We start from the raw sequence: 24255 nt of genomic DNA, 5'->3' as shown, positions 1-24255 counted from the left end.
CAGTCTCTGGCTGCTTCCTCTGCCTGGAGGGGCTCTGGAGACCCAAAGAGGGGCAGGGGAGGGGAGGGAGGGAGGCCGGTGCCTGGTGCACATCTGAGGCGCATCCCTCGCCCGCAGTCCTACACCACATATGGCCTGGAGCTGACGCGCGTCACGGTGGTCGACACGGACGTGCATGTGGTTTATGACACCTTCGTGAAGCCCGACAACGAGATCGTGGACTACAACACCAGGTGTGGCCAGTGCCCTCCGGGAGCCGGGAGCCCTCCCCGCCGCCTCTCCCCAGGGACCCACCCTCCCCACCCCACCAGCCAGTGCTTCCAGGCTGAGCCCAGGTGCCCCTCCTGCCCGTTCCCCCAGGTTTTCGGGGGTGACGGAGGCTGACCTTGCCGACACAAGCGTCACGCTGCGTGACGTCCAGGCCGTTCTGCTGAGCATGTTCAGCGCTGACACCATCCTCATCGGACACAGCCTGGAGAGCGACCTCCTGGCCCTGAAGGTGCCCTGCCAGCCCGGGTCCCGCGCGGTTCTCCAGCAGGACCTGCGCAGGCCCCACGTGCGCTGACCTCTGCCGCTGCCCACAGGTCATCCACAGCACCGTGGTGGACACGTCTGTGCTCTTCCCCCACCGCCTGGGCCTCCCCTACAAGCGGTCCCTGCGGAACCTCATGGCCGACTACCTCAGACAGATCATCCAGGACAATGGTGAGTGCCGGTGCCTGCCCTGGGGCCGTCCCTGCGTGGGGACCGGGTGCTCACCGCATCTGCCCTGCAGTGGACGGGCACAGCTCCAGCGAGGACGCCGGCGCCTGCATGCACCTGGTGATCTGGAAGGTTCGAGAAGACGCCAAGACCAAGCGATGACGCCTGCCCGCCTCCCACCCGCCTCTCCTGCCGCCCCGCTGGTCCTTAGCCTCAGGCCTCTTCCAAAACAGTGCAATAAATCTCCGGTAACCCGTCCACCTGGCCCAGGCAGCCCAGAGCAGCGGGATGAGCTGGCGGCCAGAGAACGCCCAGCCCAGCCCAGCCCACCCCTGCTCACGTCCTGCCGCACCCCTCCGCCCGTCCCCACCCTCTGCCCCCCAGCCCTCTGGCGTCTCTAGAAACTGCTGCTGATGGAGACCAGGACAGAGCCCGCCCCCACCCGGCCCGCAGCCCCTCCTGCCCCTCCTGCCAGGCCCTCCCTCCCAGGTGGTGGCCGGCACCTCTGCTCCTCACGTGGGTCGCGGGGTGGGCTTGTCCCGGGTTTGTTTGAGACAGTCTTTTTTTATTTTGTATTGTTATTTTTATTATTTTTAATTTAAACCTGATGACTTGCACAGCATCTTTCCCACCGGGAAGAGTGGGCCTGCTGCCTTCCCTCCTGCGGGGTGGGGGTGGGACAGACCCCAGTGGGGGCTAGGGCCACACTCAGCCCAGCGTGGGCTGGACCCGTCCCCGTGCTCCAGGGGCTGGCCTGTCTTCAGGGGGCGCCGGCTTCCACCACTTGCCGTCCCACCCCTGCACTCCGTGACCTCTGAGAACCCAGCAGGCCCCTCATTAGCCCCAGGGTCTGCCGTTGGGAGGGAGCCCACCGGCCTCCGGACACTGTCTTCCCGCCAGAGCCCCGTCCTCCTCTGCGGGGCTCTCCGGACCCCCTTCCCCCTCACCTCCAGGCAGGGACAGAATAAATGTTTGTATGGATTTTAGATGTGGTGGTGGTCTTGGTCTTGGTGCCTGGTGAGGCCTCTGCATGTGTCTCAGGGAGGCCACTGTCCCTGCAGCCGGGACTGATTCTCTTCCCATCAACGCAGAGAAAACAGAGCAGTGAAACTTTCCCTCACAAAAGCTGGCCCAGGGCTGGCTCCCCTAGGGCTGGGCCACACCTGCTGTGGGGTCCCAGTTCCAGCCCCAGATCATGGGCCACCATCCTGCAGCTTCTAGTGCCTCTCGGACAGTGGGTGGTGTCCCCAGCCCTGTGTGGAGCTGGGCCCTGTGCACAGAGCTGGCTTCCCTCTCTGCCTTGCCCAGAGATAGGGACTGCACACAGATGGTGAGAGGGGGTTAAAGAGACTGGGAGCTGCTGCGTGTTGCCCGTCAAAGGATGGAGTGCAGACACGGAAAGCTGCTCCGGCCCTTGCCAGGAAATGCCACACATCGTGTGGTGCATGCACGTCTCAGGCAACCTTGGTTGCATCGGGACCCCATTTGGGAATGGGAGGCCCAGCGGTGTTTAGGTCCCACTTTTTATTGACCTCAAGTAGAAAAAGTGATGAGCCTCGCGGGACAGGACCCAGCAGCTGGGGGCAGGTTGCCTGGAGTGGGTTTCCTGCCACCCTGGTCTTGGGCTTCTGCTGAAGGGCAAGGCCAAGGGTGCAGGTCCCGGGATGAGGACGTGGAGGCCCTCCCCAGAGGACTCTGTCCCAAGGCTCCCTTCCTGCTTCTGGGCTCTGCATCTCTCCAGGGCCCTCCTGGGGGACCGTGGTTAGGCCAGGCCCCTCCACCCTCGAGGGCTGTTCTTGTGACTAGGTGACTCTCCCCACCTCTTCTGTAAAGGAGTTGTTTTCTTTTTCTTTATTTTTGAGACACAGTCTCGCTTTGTCACCCAATCTCAGCTTGCTGCAACTTCTGTCTGCCAAGTAGCTGGGATTATGGCCGTGCCATCACACCTGGCTAATTTTGTATTTTTAGTAGAGATGGGGTTTCACCACGTTGGCCAAGCTGGTCTCGAACTCCTGACCTCAAGTGATCCACCTGCCTCGGCCTCCCAAAGTGTTGGGATTACAGGCATGAGCCACTGTGCCAGGCTCTGTGTTCTAAATAAATGTCGCAGGCGTGTATTTGCTGTTCCTGTGCATTCCCATGTGATGTCTGCCTCCCCCTTCCCAGAACGCACCTGGTGCCTCAGGACATAGCCCACGGGGGGTTCCAAGGCTGGCCAGCCCTGGCTTCAGCCCCCAGGGACTCCCTTCAGCTTGTGAAGCCACCTGTTGCCACTAGAGGCCTCAGGGCCTTTGCACAAGTGCCCTGGGCAAGCTCCTGCCCCCAGATAGTGCCCCCTGCGAAGGCTGGGGTCGGGGAATCTGGTCCTCACAGCTGCACCCAACCAGGTCTCTTCTAAAGTTTATGAGAACAGTGTGTTCAAACCCCCAGCCCCGGCTCTTTTTCATAACCACTGAGCAAGCAAGCGCAGGGGAAGTGTTGAAGGAATGAAAGGAGAGAAGTCAAACACAGTGGCCTGCCTGCCTGCTTGTGGTCCCAGCTACTCTGGAGGCTGAGGCAGGAGGATCGCTTGAGCCCAGGAGGTGGAGGCTGCAGTGAGCTCTGATCGCACCACTGCACTCCAGCCCGGGTGACACAGTGAGACTCTGTCTCTAAAAAAAGAGAGGTTCCCTGGCAGCCTCCAGGGCCAAGCAGGCTTCCAACTTGGGCTTCCAAAGAAACAGTTTGTGATCACCGAGAGCCCTCAGGTGGTTGCCGCTTTGATGGGGGAGGTGGCCTCCCTATCCCCCTCCACCCATGTTTGCCTCTCCCTTTGGGCCCTCACCCCAGGTAGCCTCACTCATTTCATCTTCAACAGCCCCTCCGCACACACTTTCTGACCCTGGCTCCAGGCCCTATCTCTGGCCTGGACCCGCCCTAGCCTCGTCGCTGAACTCACCCCTGCCACTTCTTCAGTAAGGATCCCTGAGCCCCTGCCACCTGCTGGAAAGAACCCTGCGGGCTTCCTCTTGGCCTTAGGGTGGTCTCAATGGCTATAACAGCCTCTCCCCAGCCTGGTGCTCGGCCCTGCATCTGCGCCTACAAGGCGCTCGTTGAACGTGTATGGGATGAATGAACGAACCCAGGACACGGATCAGACATGACTTACATATCTGCCGTTACCTGTGGTCCTTCCTCCTGCACTCTGCCACGCTGGCCCCACCGCCTCAGCCCCGTCAGGTCTGCAAGGCCCATTCCGGCCTGACCCAGGCCCACCTTTACAAGAACCCTTCCAACCCCGCCCTGCGGTGCAGGTTCTTCCTGCTCCCTGACCGAGCCCGGCCCGGCCCTGCCCTGACACCCTCTTCCCTTTCAGGCTCCGCCCCTGCACTGGCACTGCTCCCTAAGGCCCTCCCAAGGCCCTGCCTTCTGTCCTGGACCCATCCTGAGCGCCCTCCTACCCCGACCCTGCTCTGCGCGGCCCCGCCTTCCCCCTTTGTCACGCCCCCGATCCCATCCCCGCCCCTACCTTGACACTGCTTTGCAAGGCCATGCTCAACCCCTCCTCCCTCTTTGGCCACGCCCCTGGATCCTGGCCCCGCCCCTACCTATACCCCGCTCTGCGCGGCCCCTCCTCCCTCTTTGGCCACGCCCCGGGTCCTGGCCCCGCCCCTACTCTGACTCCGCTCAGCGACACCCCCGTTCGGCCCCGCCTTCCTCCTTTGTAACGACTCCGGATCCCATGCCCCGCCCCTACCATAACACTGCTCCGCTAGGCCATGCTCAATCCCGCTTCCCGCTTCGGCCAATCCCCTGAGTCCTGGCCCCGCCCCTACTCTGACTTTGCTGAGCGAGGCGCCGCTCAGCTTCGCCTTCCTTTTAGCCCCTTCCGCAAAGTCCCGGCCCCTCCCCAAACCCAGGCACCGCTCCCGACCGTCTTCTATCCTGGCCTGTTCTGCGAGGCTCTGCTCGGCCCCGCCCTTCTGCCGTGACCACGTCCCTGAGGCCTGACCCCGATCCTGCTCGGCCGTGCTCCCCTCGGCCCCACCCTCGAGGCCCCGCCCCTTCTTCGCCTTGGCCCCACCCACCCCTCCAGGCCCCGCCCTCGGCCCCCTTCCGGACTCCGAACTGGCTCCGCCTTCGCCTTGGCCGGGCCCCGAGGCCCCGCCCCGAGACCCCGCCCCCCGTTTCAGGACCGTTGGCACCAGGCTAACGGTTCCACCACGTCCGCCGCCCTGGACGCCCGCGGCCTGCCCCTCCCTGCCTGTCCTGCGCCGGTGAGCGGCGGGTGCTCCCACTGCTGTGCGTCCCCGGGAGCCCGCGCACCCTCTCTGGTCTCCACCCAGGCTGAGAGCTGGGGTCGTGGCGGCGGGGGTGGAGAGGGCTCCCCTGGAGGTTCGCGCGGTCGGGGCCCGGGGGCGGGTGCAGACAGCCCTGGACTCTGGAGCCCTGTCCACGGCGGTCCTGTGCCTCTGCGGCTGCGGGAAGACAGGGTGGGGGGCTTCCGAGTAATGGGGCGTCCCAGTTAGTGAGGGGGCAGGAAGCCAGCCCTGTGTCCCTGTCTGTTTCTGCCCCCAGATACACTTTGAGTGGATTCTGGCCATTTGAGCATTCTCTCCAGCTCTCCAATCCCCAGTCTGCCCCCACGGGGGTCTCCCCCACCTCTCCCCTGTCCCACAGCCTAAAGCCCTCTTCGCCCTGAACCTCCCTTTTCCTTATGTGGTGAATGGGCACTGGCCCCGCTCAGACTCCCAGGAGCACCAGAGCTGGCCCTGAGCCAAGCTGTCCCCCACCAGTACCTGGGGACACGGGTGACTCAGACGTGACTCAGGAAGGCTCAGGTCCTGCTGGCATCCGCGGAGGTGAGAAGGTGATCAGAGCTGGGATGGGGGACTCCCCAGGCAGAGGGGCACCCCAGAGGAGGCACAAGGCCCAGCCTGGCCGGGCTGGGAAGTATGAATGGAGACCAGAAAGGTGAGGACAGGTGCACCGGGCGGCCGGAACACAGGGGCAGGGGCTTGGCGGGGAGGGCGCTGCTAGAGAGCTGGCAAGTGGGGGGCCGATTGCTGGCATCTAGGGCTGGTTTGCCCATCCTCATAGGGGGCCAAACCAGGGCCCCCGGTGCAGGGCTAGAGCCAGACCCACATTCCTGAACCTGCTAGTGGAGGAGATTCCAGGATCTTCTGACGATGTGCCGTCTGCCTCCATCACCCCCATCAGAGTTTGCTGCCCAGCCTGGGGGGGGGGGTGAGGAGGGGGGTGGCCATGCCTGACCCTCATGCTGTGTTTTGAGAAATAACATATAGCCCGGGGGTCCCGTTCAGTCAGTGAACAGATGACTGAGCCCCTAAGCTGGTGCTACATGGGGAGAGGGGCAGGAGGCCGTCAGTGAAACCAGGAGGAGGTGAGAGTGGTCCTTTCAGGAAAAGCGAGGTGTGGGGAGCAGTGGCCGGAGGCTGGCATGGCCAGAGGCTGGCATGGCTGGCAGTAGAGTCCTTCCAGGCTGTACTGGCGGGAGGCGACCAGGGTGGCTGGCGGGAGACACTGGCAGATGGGTTGTTGCAGGTTTGAGGATCATCTTGGGGTCCCCTGGGTCTCAGGGTGTCCAAGGCAAGACACACAGCCTATGGCTGGACATTCAGAGCCTGGGGGGGAGGCTGCAGATGACTGTAGGAGGTAGCATTTGAGAGGGTCGGCCCCTAGGCTGTGAGCTCCTTGAAGACCAAGTGCTGCCCAGCAAGGGCTGGGGCCACTGCTGTGACCCGGGGCCCTTCTCTCCCACAGCCCCACCAGCATGGGCAGCCTCGGCCAGACAGAAGATCTCCAAGATGAGGACAGGAACTCAGGTGCTGATCCTGGGTGGAGGGGGCGGTGCACGTGGGAGGGATTAAGCAGTTCAGGCCTGGCAAGGCGAGGTGGCTCTCGCCTGTAATCCCAGCACTTTGGGAGGCTGAGGCGGGTGGATCACTTTAGGTCAGGGGTTCAAGAGCCTGGGCAACATGGAGAAACCCCGTTTCTACTAAAAGTATGAAAATTAGCTGGGCGTGGTGACGTATGCCTGTAATTCCAGCTACCTGGGAGGCTGAGACAGGAGAATCACTTGAACCCAGGAGGTGGAGGTTGCAGTGAGCCGAGATTGTGCTACTGCACTCCAGCTTGGGTGACAGAGCAAGACTCCATCTCAAAAAAAAAAAAAAAAAAAGTGCAGGGCTGAGGCTGAGACGGACGGGGGCCCCCCAGACCTGCACATCAGGCCTTGCCTAGGATTCTCATTTGGTTTCTAGTAGTCTCCAACCCTAGTACTGACTGGGTTTGGGGGATTTGGCGGTTGCATGCCCAGAAAGAGCTGGGCCGCCAGCTGGATGTATGGCCTTGGACACCCAAGAGCCATCACTGAGCCTCAGTTTACCCGCCTCTGTAAAATGTATAGGCCTGAACGGTCTCCCAGGGCCTGTTCTCTGCGTCTCAGGACAGGCCCCTGGCTGGGGGGTGTGGGTGGCCACTCTCGAAATCCACTTGTGCTGGTGCCAACTATGGGCAGGGGTCTGGTAGGTCCCCAGGTGGTGCCTGCTGCCCGACGTCTGTTTGTTTACGGGCTCCGACATCTTGGCCCTCCCCGGCGCCTGGGTCCCGAGGGCCCCATTAGCCCTCCTCCGGGCGGTCATTAGGGGTGTTTGTCCTGGGCCTCGAGCTCCAGCGACGCCCGGCTCTCTCGCTGCAGCATTCACCTGGGAGGTCCAGGCCAACAACTGCGCCTACAATGCGCAGTTCAAGGAGAAGGTGTTCCTGTGCTGGCAGAGGAAGAAATACAAGGTGGGCGGCCCCTCCCGCACCTCCCCGGCCCCCAGAGGAGCTGCCGTGGTACCCTTGGGGAATCTATTTTTTGCTCCTCATGAGTCCTGCCTCTGCTTGTATTTGCTCGATAGTTTTCTTTTTACTTTTTCTTTTTCTTTCTTTTTTTTTTTTTTTGAGACAGAGTCTCCCTCTGTCACCTAGGCTAGAGTGCAGTGGTGAGATCTTGGCTCACTGCAACCTCCACCTCCTGGGCTCAAGCAATTCTCCTGCCTCAGCCTTCCAAGTAGCTGGGATTACAGGCATGCACCACCACGCCCGGCTAATTTTTGTATTTTTAGTAGAGACAGTTTCACCATGTTGGCCAGGCTGGTCTTGAACTCCTGATCTCAGGTGATCCACCCACCTCGGCCTCCCAAAGTGCTGGGATTACAGGTGTAAGCCACTGTGCCCAGCCTCTTTTTTCTTTTTTCTGTTTTGTTTTAAGATGGAGTCTTGCTCTGTTGCCCAGGCTGGAGTGCAGTGGCGAGATCTCAGCTCACTGCAACCTCCGCCTCCCGGGTTCAAGCGATTCTCCTGCCTGAGACTCCCGAGTAGCTGGGATTACAGACACCCACAACCACGCCCGGCTAATTTTTTGCATCTTTAGTAGAGATGGAGTTTCATCATGTTGGCCAGGCTGGTCTGGAACTCCTGACCTCAAGCGATCCACCCACCTCGACCTCCCAAAATGCTGGGATTACAGGGGTGAGCCACCATGTCCGGCCGATATTTTTATTTTCATCTCAAGGACCGAACTGCCCGTCCTAACCAAATCACTGGTTTGGCACAAGAGTTCTGTGCATCTCATTTGCCCTGTCCCAGTGCACGTGAGGGTCAGTTAATACCCAACCTGAAAGTACAATGTGTCCATCGGGGCCCTACCTGAAATCCTCTTGGGTGTCTTGCTTTAGGAAATGCTGGTCACAGCTCAATGAGTCTTTGCACTCAGTAGAAGCTCGATTAATGCTGGCTCCAGGCTTTTACATTACTGAGCAGGTGCTCAGTAAATGCTGCCCTGAGGCCTTGCATTCAGCAGGTGCTCAGTAACTGCTGGCTCAGTAGGTGCTTAACGAATGCTGTCCCATAGCCCAGAGGATGCTGGGCGAGGCCAAGTGGGGTAGGTCTGGCCTCGGGCACCCCCATCCCCTGGCCTGGACGGCACCCACCTGCCAGGCGGCCCACGGCTCTCGTTCCAGACCAACGTCATCCGCACGGCCAAGTACAACTTCTTCTCGTTCCTGCCGCTGAACCTGTACGAGCAGTTCCACCGTGTGTCCAACCTGTTCTTCCTCCTCGTCATCATCCTGCAGGTGAGGCGCGTCGCCTCCTCCAGGAAGTCCCCCCTAGCCACCTGGCAGCATCAATGTATTTGTCTGTGTGATGGGTGGGTTCACGTCCCACTCCTCACGGACTGGGACCCTCAGCGCTGAGTCCCTACTACACTGCCCAGGGCCTGGCGCACAAGAGGCACTCAATACATGTCGAATGACGAAGGTGGATGGACGGACCCTCCAGGTCTGAGGACGGCACCCTCTCCACGCCCCGCTGGTTCCTGCTGGGCAGGGCTGGGCATCGGGAGGCATAGCTGTTCCCCAGCCTAGACGGCCTCGGCCATGCAGCTCCCTTGGCCCCCGCCCTCCTAGCTGACCTCAGAGGTGAGGGGGAAGGAGGAGCCCAGAGCATGTTCTCGGGACCTGCGGAGCCACTTCCTGGTACCTGGGTGGTCCAGGCCAGCGTGGGGCCGGCATCCGGCCAGGGGTGCTGTTTTCAGAGCACCCACTCTCACCCAACATCTCATTTCTGTTCTGGATAGAGAGGTTCTCCTTTTATCCATCAGGTCATTCAGCATTAATGGGAGTGCCTACTATGTGCAGGCCACTGGCCAGGCGCCAGGGTAGGGGATGGTGGAGCTCACACCTGCAGGGTGACCTGGGGAAGCAGGGACACGGGAGGGAGGGGGAGCAGTGGCGGCCAAGCTTGGGGCTGGGGAAGGCTCCCTGGAGAAGGCAACGTGGGAGCTGGGCTTGGATGGGAGAAGAGGAGTTTGCTGGGGAGACGAGGTGTGTGGAAGAAGTTCCAGGCAGGTGGAGGGATGCCGGGGGGTTTGTCCCGAGGGCTGGGGGTTGCGGGTGGCCAGCAGATGCGTCCCGTGGTGTCGAGTGCGGGGCTGGATTGGCTCGGTGGAAGGGCAGGGGACGGGGGAGTGGGCTGGTGTGACTCTTCCTGTGGCCCCTCCACGTCAGAGCATTCCCAACATCTCCACGCTGCCCTGGTTCTCGCTTGGCACCCCCATGGTCTGCCTCCTCTTCATCCGTGCCACCCGGGACCTGGTGGACGACATCGTGAGTGCTGTTGGATGCACCTGCCTGGGGGAGGGAGCAGGGGCCGGCGGGGGGGTCTCTTGAGCCCAGGGCGAGAGCGGGAGGAGGGCTGGGTTTCCTGGAGCATTAGGGGAATGTGGGCCTGGGAACCTCAGCTGTTGGGGCTACATTGTCCTTATCCGCTAGCACCCACATTGGGCAGGTGCTGCTGGTGGCGTTGGCTCTGTCGGCTGCGTGGTTTTGGGGCAGTTGAGCTTTGGTGGGGGGGTGGTCTGGCAGGCACACTAGGTTGTGGGCAGCACACCTGTCTTCTCCCCGCCAATAGCAGTTGGTCCAGTGGCCCCCACGTCCAGGATCCCTGGGCAGACACAACGTGGCGTGGGGCCAGCGAACAGGGACCCCGTGTTGCGGGCGGGCACTGATGGGCTGCGGCGCAGCAGTGGCCTAGGCGGGGGCAGGAGAAGCAGGATGGTCTCTCTGATCCTTTCCCTCCTGGCCCAGGGGAGACACAAGAGTGACAGAGCCATCAACAACAGACCCTGCCAGATTCTGATGGGGAAGAGGTGAGGCTAGGGCTGCAGCTGGGGATCCGCGGGGACACAGGGGCTCCAGCCCAGCAGGGTCACTGGCCTTGGCAAGTGTCCATCACCTTCCATGCTCCCCAATCTCCCGGCTGGTTGAGTCCGACGGGAACCGGGCCTGCATTCATTAGGCGTTGGCCGGGATGGGGACAGAGGCCGAGGCCCTGATGGCGAATGCTTGCAGAGCTTAGGGCTCGGGCGATGGGGAGGACGAGGAAAGTCTGAAGAGGACGTGGGTGCAGGACCCTGGGGATCACTGGGTGGGAGCGTGGGGCCCGCGGGGAGTGGGGTGGGAGCCCGGGGAAGGCTTCCTGAGGGGCAAAGGCCCGGAGGTGGGGACTGCAGCTGCGGGACCCAAGTCATTCCGTGCCTCTGCTCTCCTGGTGTGGGGAGGGCTGGCCTCCCTCACAACCCCCTCTCGCCGCAGCTTCAAGCAGAAGAAATGGCAGGATCTGTGCGTGGGGGATGTGGTCTGTCTCCACAAGGACAACATCGTCCCAGTGAGCTGGGGTTGACCCCGAGGTCCCAGAACCACGCGCCCCCGCACCCAGAGTGCCCCTCCCAGGGTGGGGAGGGCTGCCGCACCCCCAACTTGTCTTGCAGCCCCTCTTGCAACGCTGCCCCCCACTCCACCCCAGGCCGACATGCTCTTGCTGGCCAGCACGGAGCCCAGCAGCCTGTGCTATGTGGAGACGGTGAACATTGACGGGTGAGGAGCTGTGGCATCGCTGGGGACCCTGGGGGGTGGGGAGCATGGCCCGGAGGAGCCCCCTTCCCCAGTCACCAAGGAGGCGGCCAGCCAAGGTCGCTCAGAGACTTCGGTCACTCACCTCATGAGTGTCTGGGGGGTGGGTGCTGCCAGGCATTGAGGGGAGGAAGATGTCCACCCTCCTCATTGTTTCCATTGTGTGCATACAGCAGGAGGCCCTAGGCCCTGGCCTCAGCACTTTGCAAACGTGCTGTGTGGCCTTGGGCAAGGCCTTCTCCCTCTCTGGGCCTCAGCCATCCGACTGGCAGCTGGTGAACTAGTAGGTGCTCAGTGAAAATGTTTGAGTGACTCCAGAAGGAGTCTGGGGGCTCCTCGAAGCCTCCATCAACTCCATTTTCACCTCTCTTTTCACCTGCCTCCTCTCATCACCAGGGAGACCAACTTGAAGTTCAGACAGGCCCTGATGGCCACCCACAAAGAACTGACCACTATAAAGAAGATGGCGTCCTTTCAAGGTGAGAGGCATTGAGCAGGGAGTCACGCCCCTCGAATCTGTAAAAGTTAAAAGTTAGGGTATTTTGTTGTTGTTATTACTGTTTAAAAAAAAATGTGCTGGCCAGGCCCAGTGGCTCACGCCTGGAATCCCAGCACTTTGGGATGCTGAGGCAGGAGAATCACTTGAGCCCAGGAATTCAAGACCAGCCTGGACAACATAACGAGACCCCATCACTACAAAAAATAAAACAATTAGCTGGGGGTGGTGGCATGTGCCGGTGGTCCCAGCTACTTGGGAAGCTGAGGTGGGAGGCTCGCTTGAGCTCAGGGAGGCTGAGGCTGCAGTGAGCTGGGATCACATCACTGCACTCAGCCTGGGCAACAGAGTGAGACACCTGTGTCAAAACCAAAAATAAAGTGCTACATTCTATTAAGTGTAAAATTTAACCATAACACAGTCACGTTTGGTTGTTTCATTGAAAAGGCACCTGCGTGCGTGGGCTGGCAATTCCTGTGGCGGGAAGGCCTCTGAGAACAGAGTGCTGACACCCCCAATGCTTGGCTGTTTCTTTTTCTTTCTCTTTTTCTTTTTTTTTTTTTTAAGACGGAGTTTCGCTCTTGTCTCCCAGGCTGGAGTGCAGTGGTGCGATCTTGCTCCACTGCAACCTCTGCCTCCCAGGTTCAAGCGTTTCTCCTGCCTCAGCCTCCTGAGTAGCTGGGATTACAGGTGTGTGCCACCACTCCCAGCTAATTTTTGTATTTTTAGTAGAGACGGGGTTTCTTTTTTCTTTTTTTTCTTTGAGACGGAGTCTCACTCTGTTGCCCAGGCTGGAGTGCAGTGGTGCAATCTTGGCTCACTGCAAGCTCCGCCTCCTGGGTTCACGCCATTCTCCTGCCTCAGCCTTCCGAGTAGCTGGGACTACAGGCACCTGCCGCCAGGCCAGCTAATTTTTTGTATTTTTAGTAGAGACGGGGTTTCACCGTGTTAGCCAGGATGGTCTCGATCTCCTGACCTCGTGATCCACCCGTCTCGGCCTCCCAAAGTGCTGGGATTACAGGCATGAGCCGCCGCACCTGGCCGAGATGGGGTTTCATCATATTGGTCAGGCTGCTCTCGAACTCCTCACCTCAGGTGATCCGCCCACCTCGGCCTCCCAAAGTTCTGGGGTGACAGGTGTGAGCCACCACACCTGGCCTGCTTGACTGTTTCTTATTTTCCACCTGGAGATGTTTCACATGTGATGTGGAAACAGTTACTCTTTGCTGCAACCCAGCCTGGGGGTACAGTTTTGTTTGGTTTTCTTGTCTTATTGTGAAGGAGAGTCACTCTAATTGGTTTGAGGACTGAATATTTTTCCTTGCTCCTGACACCCAAACAGGTTTTCCCCATCTGTCTGTGATATCTGGGGAAAGGGTTAGCCCTGGTGGAGGGGGCCACACCCATCCTCTCTAATTTCCCTGACAGTCCCAGAACTCGGCTAAAGGTTCCTTTTAGGTTCCTTTTTTTTTTTTTTTTTTTTTTTGAGACAGAGTCTTGCTCTTGTTGCCCAGGCTGGAGTGCAGTGGTGTGATCTTGGTTCACGGCAACCTCCGCCTCCTGGGTTCAAGCGATTCTCCTGCCTCAGTCTCCCGAGCAGCTGGGATCCCAGGCGCCCGCCACCACGCCCGGCTAATTTTGTATTTTCAGTAGAGATGGGGTTTCACCATGTTGGTGAGGCTGGTCTCGAACTCCTGACCTCAGGTGATCCACCTGCCTCGGCCTCTGAAATTGCTGGGATGACAGGTGTAGCCACCGTGCCCGGCCGGCTCCCTTACTTAACACCATCGGGACACAGAATCATAGACAGGCAGTGACTCTTCCTCTAGCATTTCCTCCCAGGCTAAGCAAGGAGGCTTTTGTGGACCCTGGCCTCGTCTATCTGCCCCAGCATTCTCACTGGGCATGGACCCATTTTTCAGAGGAAGACACTGAGGTTCAGAGAGGTGGCCTGAGGTGTGGGCTTGCCCTGTGGTTCCTCTGCCCTCTGGCCATTCCACCATGAAAGTCTCCAATTCCTACATCCAGGATGGAGTCAGGCTCCTCATCCCTAAGACGCGATGGGGTGGCAGGTGAGGACCCTTCAGGAACCCTGTGGCCCTCTCCCTTCTGGAGTCCCAACCCATGCCTCATGGTCATTTTAACCCTCACTGAATGCTGCCCCGGGCCAGTCTGTGTAGCCTGAACCTGTTTTCTCCAATGGAAGTGGAATGGAGGCCATTGCAGGGTGTTGGTGAATGGGGGGGTGGTGGTGGTGGTGGACAGGTTCCGGCACCCAAAAGGAGGCTCATCGATCACGTGTCCCTTCTCCTCTTCCCTCTTGACACATTTATTGAGCACCTACTGTGTGCAGGTGCTGGGCCGTGCCCTGGGGTCAGAGTGTGGCTGAGACGAGGCTGGCACCAGTTCTCATAGAGTTCAAAGACACTAACAATAGCTTTGCACAAATAAATGTCTCGTCACATGCTGGGACCAGAACCACGAGGGAGGGAGCTAGGAGCCAGGAGGGGCTGATCTGGCTGGAGGATCAGGGAAGTGTGAGTCCCCGTGGAAGGAATAGCCTGCCCAAAGTCCCTGAGGCCAGGTGGGGACCAGAAGGCTTTGGAGCCTTCCTGAGGCAGCCCAGTGCTGGGGCGCCATAGGGCAAGTTTGGCGCATAGAGGGGCTCGTGAGGGTGGCCGGAATGTTCTCACCTGCACCTGGCACAGGGAACCTGGGAAGGAGGGCCTGAGCCCACTGACCCACTGACCACCTGGCCGCCCACAGGCACAGTGACGTGTGAGGCGCCTAACAGTCGGATGCACCACTTCGTGGGGTGCCTGAAATGGAATGACAAGAAATACTCCCTGGACATTGGCAACCTCCTCCTCCGAGGCTGCAGGATTCGCAACACAGACACCTGCTATGGACTGGTCATTTATGCTGGTACAGCCGCTCCAGGGTCCTGGAGTGGGAGCTGTCCTGATGGGGGCGTGGTGGATGGATGTGGGGATGGGTGGGTGGGTGGGTGGATGGATGTGTGAGAGGATGAGTACATGGATGGATAGACAAATAGATGGGTGGATAGGTGGGTGGGTGGATGGATGTGGGGATGGGTGGGTGGGTAGGTGGGTGGATGGATGTATGAGAGGATGAGTGCATGGATGGATAGACAAATAGATGGGTAGATGGGTGGGTGGATGGATGTGGGGATGGGTGGGTGGGTGGATGGATGTGGGGGTGGGTGGGTGGGTAGATGAGTGAGTGGGTGATGGGTGGATGGGTGGGTGGGTGGATGAGTGGGGGGGCTGGTGGATGGGTGAGTGATGGGTGGGTGATGGGTGGATGGGTGGGTGGGTGGATGAGTTTGGGGTGGGTGGATGGGTGAGTGATGGGTGGGTGAGGGGTGGATGGGTGGGTGGCTGGGTGGATGGGTGAGTGATGGGTGGGTGGCTGGGTGGATGGGTGAGTGATGGGTGGGTGGGTGGATGGGTGAGTGATGGGTGAGGGGGTGGGTGGATGTGTGAGTGATGGGTGAGGGGTGGGTGGGTGGGTGGGTGAGCAATGGGTGGGTGAGGGGTGGATGGGTGGGTGGGTGGATAGATGGATACGTGTTTGCAAACCCTGCAGGTTTTGACACAAAAATTATGAAGAACTGTGGCAAGATCCATTTGAAGAGAACCAAGCTGGACCTCCTGATGAACAAGCTGGTGGTTGTGGTGAGCTGCCAACAAGTGCCCCTGCCCCAGGAACACAGAGGAAGGCAGGGTCAGGGATGTCATCTTCCAGGCCTCAGTTTCCTTCTGCAAACTGTGCAGCCTGATCCTGTGGGCAGGTCTTTGGGCCAGAAAATCTTTCATTAAAGTAATTTTTAAAAAAAGTTTTATAAAATAATAATTATTTATTTATTTATTTTTTAGAGACGGAGTCTCGCTCTGTCACCACGCCGGAGTGCAGTGGCGTGATCTTGGCTCACTGCAACCTCTGCCTCCCGGGTTCAAGCAATTCTACTGCCTCAGCCTCTCGAGTAGGGACTATAGGTGCACGCCGCCACGCCTGGCTAATTTTTTTGTATTTTAGTAGAGACGGAGTTTTACCATGTTGCCCAGGCTGGTCTTGAACTCCTGAGCTCAAGCAATCCACCCTGCTCAGCCTCCCAAAGTGCTAGGATTGCAGGCATGAGCCACCGTGCCCGGCCAAAATAAATATTTTTTTAGACTGGGTGAGATGGCTCATGCCTGTAATCCCAGCATGTTCTGGGGCTGAGGTGGGTGGATCACTTGAGGTTGAGAGTTCGAGACCAACCTGAACAACATGGTGAAACCCCGTCTCTACAGAAAATCGAAAATTAGCTGGGTGTGGTGGCTCACACCTGTAATCCCAGCTACTTGGGAGGCTGAGGCAGGAGAATCACTTGAACCCGGGAGGTGGAGGTTGCAGTGAGCTGAGATTGCGCCACTGCACTCCAGCCTGGACAACTGAGCAAGACTGTCTCAAAAAAAAACCAAATAAATAAATAAAAATAAATAAATAAATGTTTTTTGGCTGGGCGCAGTGGCTCACACCTGTAATCCCAGCACTTTGGGAGGCCGAGGCGGGCGGATCACGAGGTCAGGAGATTGAGACCATCCTGGCTAACTCGGTGAAACCCCCTCTCTACTAAAAATACAAAAAATTAGCCGGGCGTGGTGGCGGACACCTGTAGTCCCAGGTACTCGGGAGGCTGAGGCAGGAGAATGGCGTGAACCTGGGAGGCGGAGCTTGCAGTGAGCCAAGATCGTGCCACTGCACTCCAGACTGGGAGACAGAGCGAGACTCTGTCTCAAATTAAAAAAAGTTTAAAAAATAAAATAAAATAAATGTTTTTCTATCTCACTCTATTGCCCAGGATGGAGTGCAGTGGCGCCATGATAGCTCACTGCAGCCTCCTAGACTCAAGCGATCCTCTGGCCTCAGCCTCCTGAGCAGCTGAGACTACAGGTGTGCGCCACCATGCCTGACTAATTTATTTTTTAAGTTTTTCGTCGAGATGAGGTCTCACTTTGTCGCCCAGGCTGGTCTTGAACTCCTGACCTCAAGCTATCTGCCTGCTAAGGCCTCCCGAAGTGCTGAGATTACAGGCGTGAGCCACCATGCCCAGCCCCAGCCTTATCTTTGTGTTTACCCCATCCTCATGGCAGAGTGGGGGACCCCCGCCCCCCTCACCCATCTTGTCGCGTCCGCCTTCCAGATCTTCATCTCCGTGGTGCTTGTCTGCCTGGTGTTGGCCTTCAGCTTCGGTTTCTCGGTCAAAGAATTCAAAGACTACCACTACTACGTCTCGGGGGTGCACGGGAGCAGCGTGGCCGCAGAGTCCTTCTTCATCTTCTGGGGCTTCCTCATCCTGCTCAGCGTCACCATCCCGATGTCCATGTTCATCCTGTGAGTCCCCGCTGACCGCGTCCCTGGTGCAAATGCGGAACGGGGAGGCATGGGGGATGGCACACAGCAGGCGGGGCTGACCGTGACCCCGAGTGCCTCTGCAGGTCCGAGTTCATCTACCTGGGGAACAGCATCTTCATCGACTGGGACGTGCAGATGTACTACCAGCCGCAGGACGTGCCCGCCAAGGCCCGCAGCACCAGCCTCAGCGACCACCTGGGACAGGTGGAGTACATCTTCTCAGACAAGACGGGCACGCTCACGCAGAACATCTTGACCTTCAACAAGTGCTGCATCAACGGCCGTGTCTACGGTGCGGCCCCGAGACCTGAGCTCCAGGCTGGGTCCTCGATCTTCAAGGGGCTCAGGGTACCCGAGGACCAGAGCCACGTCTGGCCCCATGCCCAGCACTCCCGCCCGAATCTGAACCAGGGAACCGTAGCCAGATGGCCTGGTTTCCTTTGGAGGGGGTCAGCAGACTTTTTTTTTTTTTTTTTTTGAGTCAGAGTCTCACTCTGTCTACCCAGGCAGGAATGTAGTGGCGCAATCTTGGCTCACTGCAATCTCCACCTCCCAGGTTCGAGCGATTCTCCTGGCTCAGCCTCCCGAGTGGCTGGGATTACAGGCACCTGCCACCACACCCAGCTAATTTTTTTGTATTTTTAGTAGAGATGCGGTTTCACCATGTTGGCCAGGCTGGTCTCGAACTCCTGGCCTCAGGCGATCCACCTGCCTTGGCCTCCCAAAGTGCTGGGATTACAGGCATGAGCCACCACACCTGGCCGACTTTTTTTTTTTTCTCTTTGAGACGGAGTTTTGCTCTCGTTGCCCAGGCTGGAGTGCAGTGGTGTGATCTCGGCTCACTGAAACCTCCGCCTCCCGGGTTGATTCTCCTGCCTCAGCCTCCCAAGTACCTGGGATTACAATTGCGTGCCACCCCGCCTGGCTAATTTTTGTATTTTTTTTCAGTAGAGACGGGGTTTCACCATGTTGCCCAGAGTGGTCTTGAACACTTGACGTCAGGTGATCCGCCTGCTTCAGCCTCCAAAATACTGGCATTTCAGGCATGAGCCACCACATCTAGCCAAACTTATAAACAGTATTTTTTTTTTTTGAGATGGGGTCTTGCTCTGCCGCCCAGGCTGGAGTGCAGTGTGCAGTCATAGCTTATTGCAGCCTCGAATTCCTGGGCTCAAACAATCCTCCCCTCTTCAGCTTCCCGAGTAGCCAGGACTACAGGAGCGTGCCACCATACCCAGCTTATTTTTGTATTTTTTGTCAAGACAGGGTATCCCTATGTTGCCCAGGCTGGTCTTGAACTCCTGGGCTTAAGCGATCCGCCTGCCTCCGCTTCCCAAAGCACTGGAATTACAGATGTGAGCCACCACACCCGGCCACTACTCTTCTTTTGACTTTCACAAGCCTTTATTTGTGGATGCTGAAATTCGAATTGCTGAGTATTTCCCAGATCACAAAATAAAATAGTTTTTTTTTTTTTTTTGAGACAGAGTCTTGCCCTGTCCCCCAGGCTGGAGTCCAGTGGCATGATCTCGGCTCACTGCAAGCTCCGCCTCCTGGGTTCACACCATTCTCCTGCCTCAGCCTCCTTAGTAGCTGGGACTGCAGGTGCCTGCCACCATGCCTGGCTAATTTTTTTGTATTTTTAGTAGAGACGGGGTTTCACCGTGTTAGCCAGGATGGTCTCGATCTCCTGACCTTGTGATCTGCCTGTGTCAGCCTCCCAAAGTGCTGGGATTACAGGCGTGAGCCACCGCGCCCAGCCACAAAATGGTATTCTTCTAGTCATTTTTTTTCCTGACCATTTAAAAATCCAAAAACAGTTTTTAGCTCGCAGGCTGTATGAAAATTGATGATGTGGTGGGGTGTAGTTTGACAGCCCTCGGTCTAATTTATAACCAGGGCACGTGGTTTGGACTGGGTCATAATTTAATGTAGCGAGAAGTCCCCAAGAAATGGTTCAAGTTCAGCTATAGAAAAATGGGCCCGAGGTTGAGGCGGGTGGATCACTTGAGGTCAGGAGTTCGAGAGCAGCCTGGCCAACATGGCGAAACCCCGTTTCTACTAAAAATACAAAAATTAGCTGGGTATGGTGGTGCGCACCTGTAGTCCCAGCTACTCTGCAGGCTGAGGCAGGAGAACTGCTTGCACCCAGAGGTGGAGTTTGCAGTGAGCCAAGGTCATGCCACTGTACTCCAGCAGCCTGGGTGATAGAGACTCCATCTCAAAAAAAAAAAAAAAAAGACACCAAAAAGGGGTGGCATGCACCTGTTGCCCCAGCAACTTGGAAGGCTGAAGAGGGAAGATGGCTTGAGCCCGGGAGGTTGAGGCTGCAGTGAGCTGTGATCGCACCACTGCACTCCAGGCTGGGCCACAGAGTAGGACCCCATCTCTAAGAACAATAAAGAATAAAAAGTGGCCGGATGCGGTGGCTAAGCCTGTAATCCCAGCACTTTGGGAGGCCGAGGCGGGTGGATCACCTGAGGTCAGGACTTTGAGACCAGCCTGGCCAACATGGTGAAACCCCATCTCTACTAAAAATACAAAAATGAGCTGGGCGTGGTGACATGAGTCTGTAATCCCAGCTACTCGGGAGGCTGAGACAGGAGAATCGCTTGAACCCAGGAGGCTGAGGTTGCAGAGAGCTGAGCTTGTGCCACTGCACTCCAGCCTGGGCGACAGAGCAGGACTCTGTCTCAAAAATTAAAAAAAAAATAATAAAAAAGAACAAAAACTCACCCCAGGAGGAGGAAACAAAATGTGTCCCACGGACGGGGCCGCAACCCGCTCCAGGCTGTCCTTTTGGGGTCCCTGGGAGACGGGACGGGGCCGCAACCCGCTCCAGGCTGTCCTTTTGGGGTCCCTGGGAGACGGGACGGGGCCGCATCCCGCTCCAGGCTGTCCTTTTGGGGTCCCTGGGAGATGGGACGGGGCCGCAACCCGCTCCAGGCTGTCCTTTTGGGATCACTGGGAGACAGGACGGGCGTGCTCCCCTCTTCCCTGCTTTCTGCAGATGGTGGAAACTGAGGTCAGCTTTCGCCCCAAGATTGCTCAGGGTGTCGGTTCCAGGGCCGCAGGCCTGGCTTGTGTGGCTGCATCCGGTGGCCCCTGGAAGTCTGAGACTAGGGGTCAGGGGCTGTGGGATCCTGAATGGGGGGACTATGGGAGCTGAAGCATGAAGCTGTGTCTTCCCCAGGGCCAGATTTGGAGGCCACGACCCGACCTAAGGTGAGCCTGCCTGCCCTGCAGCGCCGGACGGTGAGGGGGATGGGGCACGGGGAGTGGCCCGCCCACAGCCGGCCATGCCCCCGCCACCCCCAGGAGAACCCCTACCTCTGGAACAAGTTCGCCGACGGGAAGCTGCTCTTCCACAACGCGGCCCTGCTGCACCTCGTGCAGAGCAACAGGGACGAGGCCGTGCGGGAGTTCTGGCGCCTGCTGGCCATCTGCCACACGGTGATGGTGCGGGACAGCCACCGTGAGTGCCCAGGTGCACCCACCCACCTCCCCATCTCTGAGGCCGCTCAGCCCCCGGGGCACGGCAGTGTCCCCAGCCCCACAGCTCACCCAGCCCATCTTCCAGGGCTCCTTTCACCTGGCTTAGGGGGCGCTGAGGCCGGTGACCCCAGCCCCACCTCGAGGGCGTCCGGGCCTGGAGCCCAGACAGTGTTGCCCAGTATCGTGGCGGGAGGGCGGATGTGTCATCATCAGGGCTAAAGGATGTCCAGGCCCGCGGTTGGAGCCCGAGGATCTGTTGTTGAGCGGGAAGGTCGTCTAGACTCAAGTGCTCACCTCCATGCATTGGGCTGAGAAGTTGTACAGGCGGGGGTCCCCGGCCACCATCAACAAAGGTGTAGCCCAGGCGATACCAATCTCCTCCCTGCACTGTGGAGATGGAGATGGGCTCCACCATGTGACCCCAAAACGGCTCCCCTCCCCACCAGACCAGCTGTTGTATCAGGCGGCCTCCCCCGACGAGGGGGCGCTGGTCACCGCGGCCCGGAACTTCGGCTACGTGTTCCTGTCCCGCACTCAGGACACCATCACGATCGTGGAGCTGGGGGAGGAGCGGGTCTACCAGGTCCTGGCCATAATGGACTTCAACAGCACACGCAAACGGATGTCGGTGCTGGGTGAGCCCCGCCGCCCAAGCCCTGGGCCCCCCGAGGCAGGGCGGGCAGACGGGGAGCCTCTGTGGGCAGCAGGGCCTGTTCCCCCACAGTCCGAAAGCCAGAGGGCACCATCTGCCTGTACACCAAGGGCGCCGACACGGTCATCTTCGAACGCTTGCACAAGAGAGGGGCAACGGAATTTGCCACAGAGGAGGCCTTGGCTGTGAGTCCCTGCAGGGAGGAAGGCTGGCTTGTGTGTGTGTGTGTGTGTATGTGTGTGTAGGGACAGGAGGAGGAGGAGGCAGGGGAGGAGACTGTAGAGAGAAATGGATGGCTGCAGGTACCTGGGATGGCTATGTACAGTTAGGTAGGTTGTGCACTGTACAAAACACCCTCCCCCGGCAACACACAACACATACACACACAGGCTGGGAGGCAGCTGAACTCCAAAGTGTAGCCCCCCAGAGAGAGAGTGTCTTGTTCTTGTTCTTGTTCTTGTTCTTGTTCTTTTCTGTTCTGTTCTGTTCTGTTTTTTGAGACAGAGTCTTGCTCTGTTGCCCAGGCTGGAGTGCAGTGGCATGGTCTTGGCTCACTGCAACCGCCGCCTCCTGGGTTCAAGTGATTCTCCTGCCTCAGCCTCCCGAGGAGCTGGAATTACAGGCACACGCCAGTGTACCCAGCTAATTTAAATATTTTTAGTAGAGATGGGTTTTTGCCATGTGGGCCAGGCTGGTCTTGAACTCCTGACCTCAGGTGATCTGCCCCCCTTGGCCTCCCAAAGTGCTGGGATTACAGGCTTGAGCCATCACGCCCAGCCTTCCTTTTCTTTTTTGAGAGGGAGTCTTGCGCTGTTGCCCAGGCTGGAGGGCAATGGCGCAATCTTGGCTCACTGCAACCTCCACCTCCCAGGCTCAAGCTATCCTCCTGCCTCAGCCTTTCGAGTAGCTGAGACTACAGGCGCCCGCCACTACGCCTGGCTAATTTTGTATTTTTAGTAGAGATGGGGTTTCACCATGTTGTCAGGCTGGTCTCCAACTCCTGACCTCAGGTGATCCGCCCACTTCGGCCTCTCAAAGTGCTGGGATTACAGGTGTGAGCCACCACGCCCAGCTGAGGGTGTATTTTTCTAATTTGCACAAGACCACCGTGTGGTTGAGCTGGCCCAGCTGCCAGGACACACTCAGCTCTGTCTGCTCCAAAGCTTTCCACTCTGTGGGCGAAGCCCAAACTCCTCAGCCCAGGATTTGAGGCTTTTTCTGTCCCCTTCTGACCTCTCCAGCTTGGTCTCTCTTTGGCCTCACCAAGGGACTCCCCAGGACCCCGCTTTCTGGCTTGTGACTTCCCCATGCTCAGGTGATGCCTTGGGACCTTTACACACGCTGTTCCCTCTGCTCAGAGGGTCTTCCCTGCACCTTTGTCATTCAGAAGCTTTTGGTGTCCTCATGACTCAGCCACAAGCTCCCCACACAGGGGGCCTTTCCTGCCACCCCCTCCCCCGGCCAACATGGGGCTGTCATCACCCCAGGCTGCGTCCTCCTGGTCCAGCCCTGACCCTACAGGGCCAAAGGATTCCGTGTCCAGCTTGGGGGCTCCTCACAGGTTCTGCTGGGGCCCCAGTAGCATGGAGCACAGGGCAGCGGGGTGTGTGTGGGAAGATGTCCTGGGTCCCCTGCTCTGCCAGGATGTGGGGGGACTCTGAACTGGAAGTGCAGTCACAATAATGACCTAGGGCCCAGGAGCTCAGCAGGTCAGCTTAGCTCAGCCACCCCAGGGAATGGATGGGTAAATTGAGGCCCAAAGAAGTGTCAAGGCCTGTCGGAGGCTGCCGTTGTCCGTGAAGCTCCTCTGCTGTGTCAAGCCCAAACTCTCGGACCCATGCCCAATCAACAACAAAAGTGAAATCAGACATGGTGGCGCGCGCCTGTGGTCCCAGCACTTTGGGAACCTGAGGGAGAAGGATCGCTTGAGCCCAGGAGGTGGAGGCTACAGCAAGCTGTGATCGTACCACTGCACTCCAGCCTGGGCGACAGGGCGAGAACCCTGTCTCTAAATAAACAGGCTGTCACGATGGCTCACGCCTGTAATCCCAGTGCTTTGGGAGGCGGGCAGATCATTTGAGGTCAGGAGTTCGAGGCCAGCCTGACCAACCTGGTGAAACCCCATCTCTACTAAAAATACAAAAAAATTAGCCACGTGTGGTGGTGCAGGCCTGTAGTCCCAGCCACTCAGGAGGCTGAGGCAGGAGAATCGCTTGAACCCGGGAGGCAGAGATTGCAGTGAGCCGAGATCACGCCACTGCACTCCAGCCTGGGCAACAGAGTGAGACTCCATCTCAAAAAAAATAAATAAATAAAATAAATAAATAAATAAATAAATAAATATAAACAAATTTGAGACCTAAGGCCACCCCTTGGAGCAGAAAGCTGGGGGCAGGGTCTGAAGCTGTAAGGGCACCTTCCTTGGGGACCCCCTGACCCTCAGGCCACCCTTGGGGTGCCTGCTCTCTGGGCCTGCCCAGTTTCCTCCCAGCCCCTAGAGGCCCCAACCCTGGGTCCAGCCCTTGAGAAATGAGGGGCCCAAGGAAGGGGCTCAGAGATCCCAAAGTTGAGGGGTCAGAGGGAGGGGCCTGGGACTGGGGGAGCCCTGGCTGAGGAAGGCACCGGGTGGGTGGACTGCATAGAAGGTCTTGAGCGATAGTCAGAATTCGCCATGCAGGCCAGGCGTGGTGGCTTCTGCCTGTAATCTCAGCGTTTTGAGGCTCAGGTTTGCATCTTGCTTGAACTCTGGAGTTCGAGACCAGCCCAGGCAATGTGGTGAAACCACCTCTATTTAAAAAATGTATATATACAAAGAAATTAGCCGGGTGTGATGGCATGCGCCTACGATCCCAGCTATTTGGAAGGTAGAAACAGGAGAATCGCTTGAGCTCAGGAGTTCGAGACTGCAGTGAGCTATGATCGAGCCACTGCACTCCAGCCTGGGTGACAAAGTGAGACCCTGTCCCCCAGCCCCGAAGAAAAAAAAAAAAAAATTTGCTGTGCAAAGCATAGGGAAGGTGTTCCTGGCA

At 58.4% G+C, this 24255-nt stretch overlaps 2 protein-coding genes across 5 annotated transcripts in view; both read left to right on the top strand.

Moving 5' to 3' along the window:
• Nucleotides 1-1688, top strand: part of REXO1 (RNA exonuclease 1 homolog) — a 33328-nt gene extending 31640 nt beyond the window's left edge. Inside the window, exons 13-16 of the mRNA XM_003779016.5 lie at nucleotides 118-233; nucleotides 361-499; nucleotides 585-705; nucleotides 776-1688. Coding sequence (XP_003779064.4) covers nucleotides 118-233; nucleotides 361-499; nucleotides 585-705; nucleotides 776-864 — 465 coding nt within the window. The 3' untranslated portion in view covers nucleotides 865-1688. The remainder of the gene's footprint in view (nucleotides 1-117; nucleotides 234-360; nucleotides 500-584; nucleotides 706-775) is intronic.
• Nucleotides 1689-4397: 2709 nt separating this feature from the next.
• The window catches only part of ATP8B3 (ATPase phospholipid transporting 8B3), a 30807-nt gene continuing 10949 nt past the window's right edge, over nucleotides 4398-24255 (top strand). For 2 of the 4 annotated variants that reach the window (XM_054538605.2, XM_063719260.1), the window contains exons 1-18: nucleotides 4398-4958; nucleotides 5260-5655; nucleotides 6466-6527; nucleotides 7403-7494; nucleotides 8712-8825; nucleotides 9759-9857; nucleotides 10338-10399; nucleotides 10845-10917; nucleotides 11056-11126; nucleotides 11559-11641; nucleotides 14425-14583; nucleotides 15268-15356; nucleotides 16868-17058; nucleotides 17163-17371; nucleotides 20273-20304; nucleotides 20398-20566; nucleotides 21021-21209; nucleotides 21299-21411. In XM_054538605.2, coding sequence (XP_054394580.2) covers nucleotides 5408-5655; nucleotides 6466-6527; nucleotides 7403-7494; nucleotides 8712-8825; nucleotides 9759-9857; nucleotides 10338-10399; nucleotides 10845-10917; nucleotides 11056-11126; nucleotides 11559-11641; nucleotides 14425-14583; nucleotides 15268-15356; nucleotides 16868-17058; nucleotides 17163-17371; nucleotides 20273-20304; nucleotides 20398-20566; nucleotides 21021-21209; nucleotides 21299-21411 — 2055 coding nt within the window. In that variant the 5' untranslated portion in view covers nucleotides 4398-4958; nucleotides 5260-5407. Of the gene's footprint in view, nucleotides 4959-5259; nucleotides 5656-6465; nucleotides 6528-7402; nucleotides 7495-7592; nucleotides 8221-8711; nucleotides 8826-9758; nucleotides 9858-10337; nucleotides 10400-10844; nucleotides 10918-11055; nucleotides 11127-11558; nucleotides 11642-14424; nucleotides 14584-15267; nucleotides 15357-16867; nucleotides 17059-17162; nucleotides 17372-20272; nucleotides 20305-20397; nucleotides 20567-21020; nucleotides 21210-21298; nucleotides 21412-24255 lie in introns of those variants that run through there. The other 2 variants (XM_054538606.2, XM_063719261.1) reach the window with 2 other exon arrangements.

The sequence above is a fragment of the Pongo abelii genome, chromosome 20, assembly GCF_028885655.2.
Source record: "Pongo abelii isolate AG06213 chromosome 20, NHGRI_mPonAbe1-v2.0_pri, whole genome shotgun sequence".
Taxonomy (NCBI): domain Eukaryota; kingdom Metazoa; phylum Chordata; class Mammalia; order Primates; family Hominidae; genus Pongo; species Pongo abelii.
This window is presented reverse-complemented; position numbering and strand designations above follow the sequence as displayed.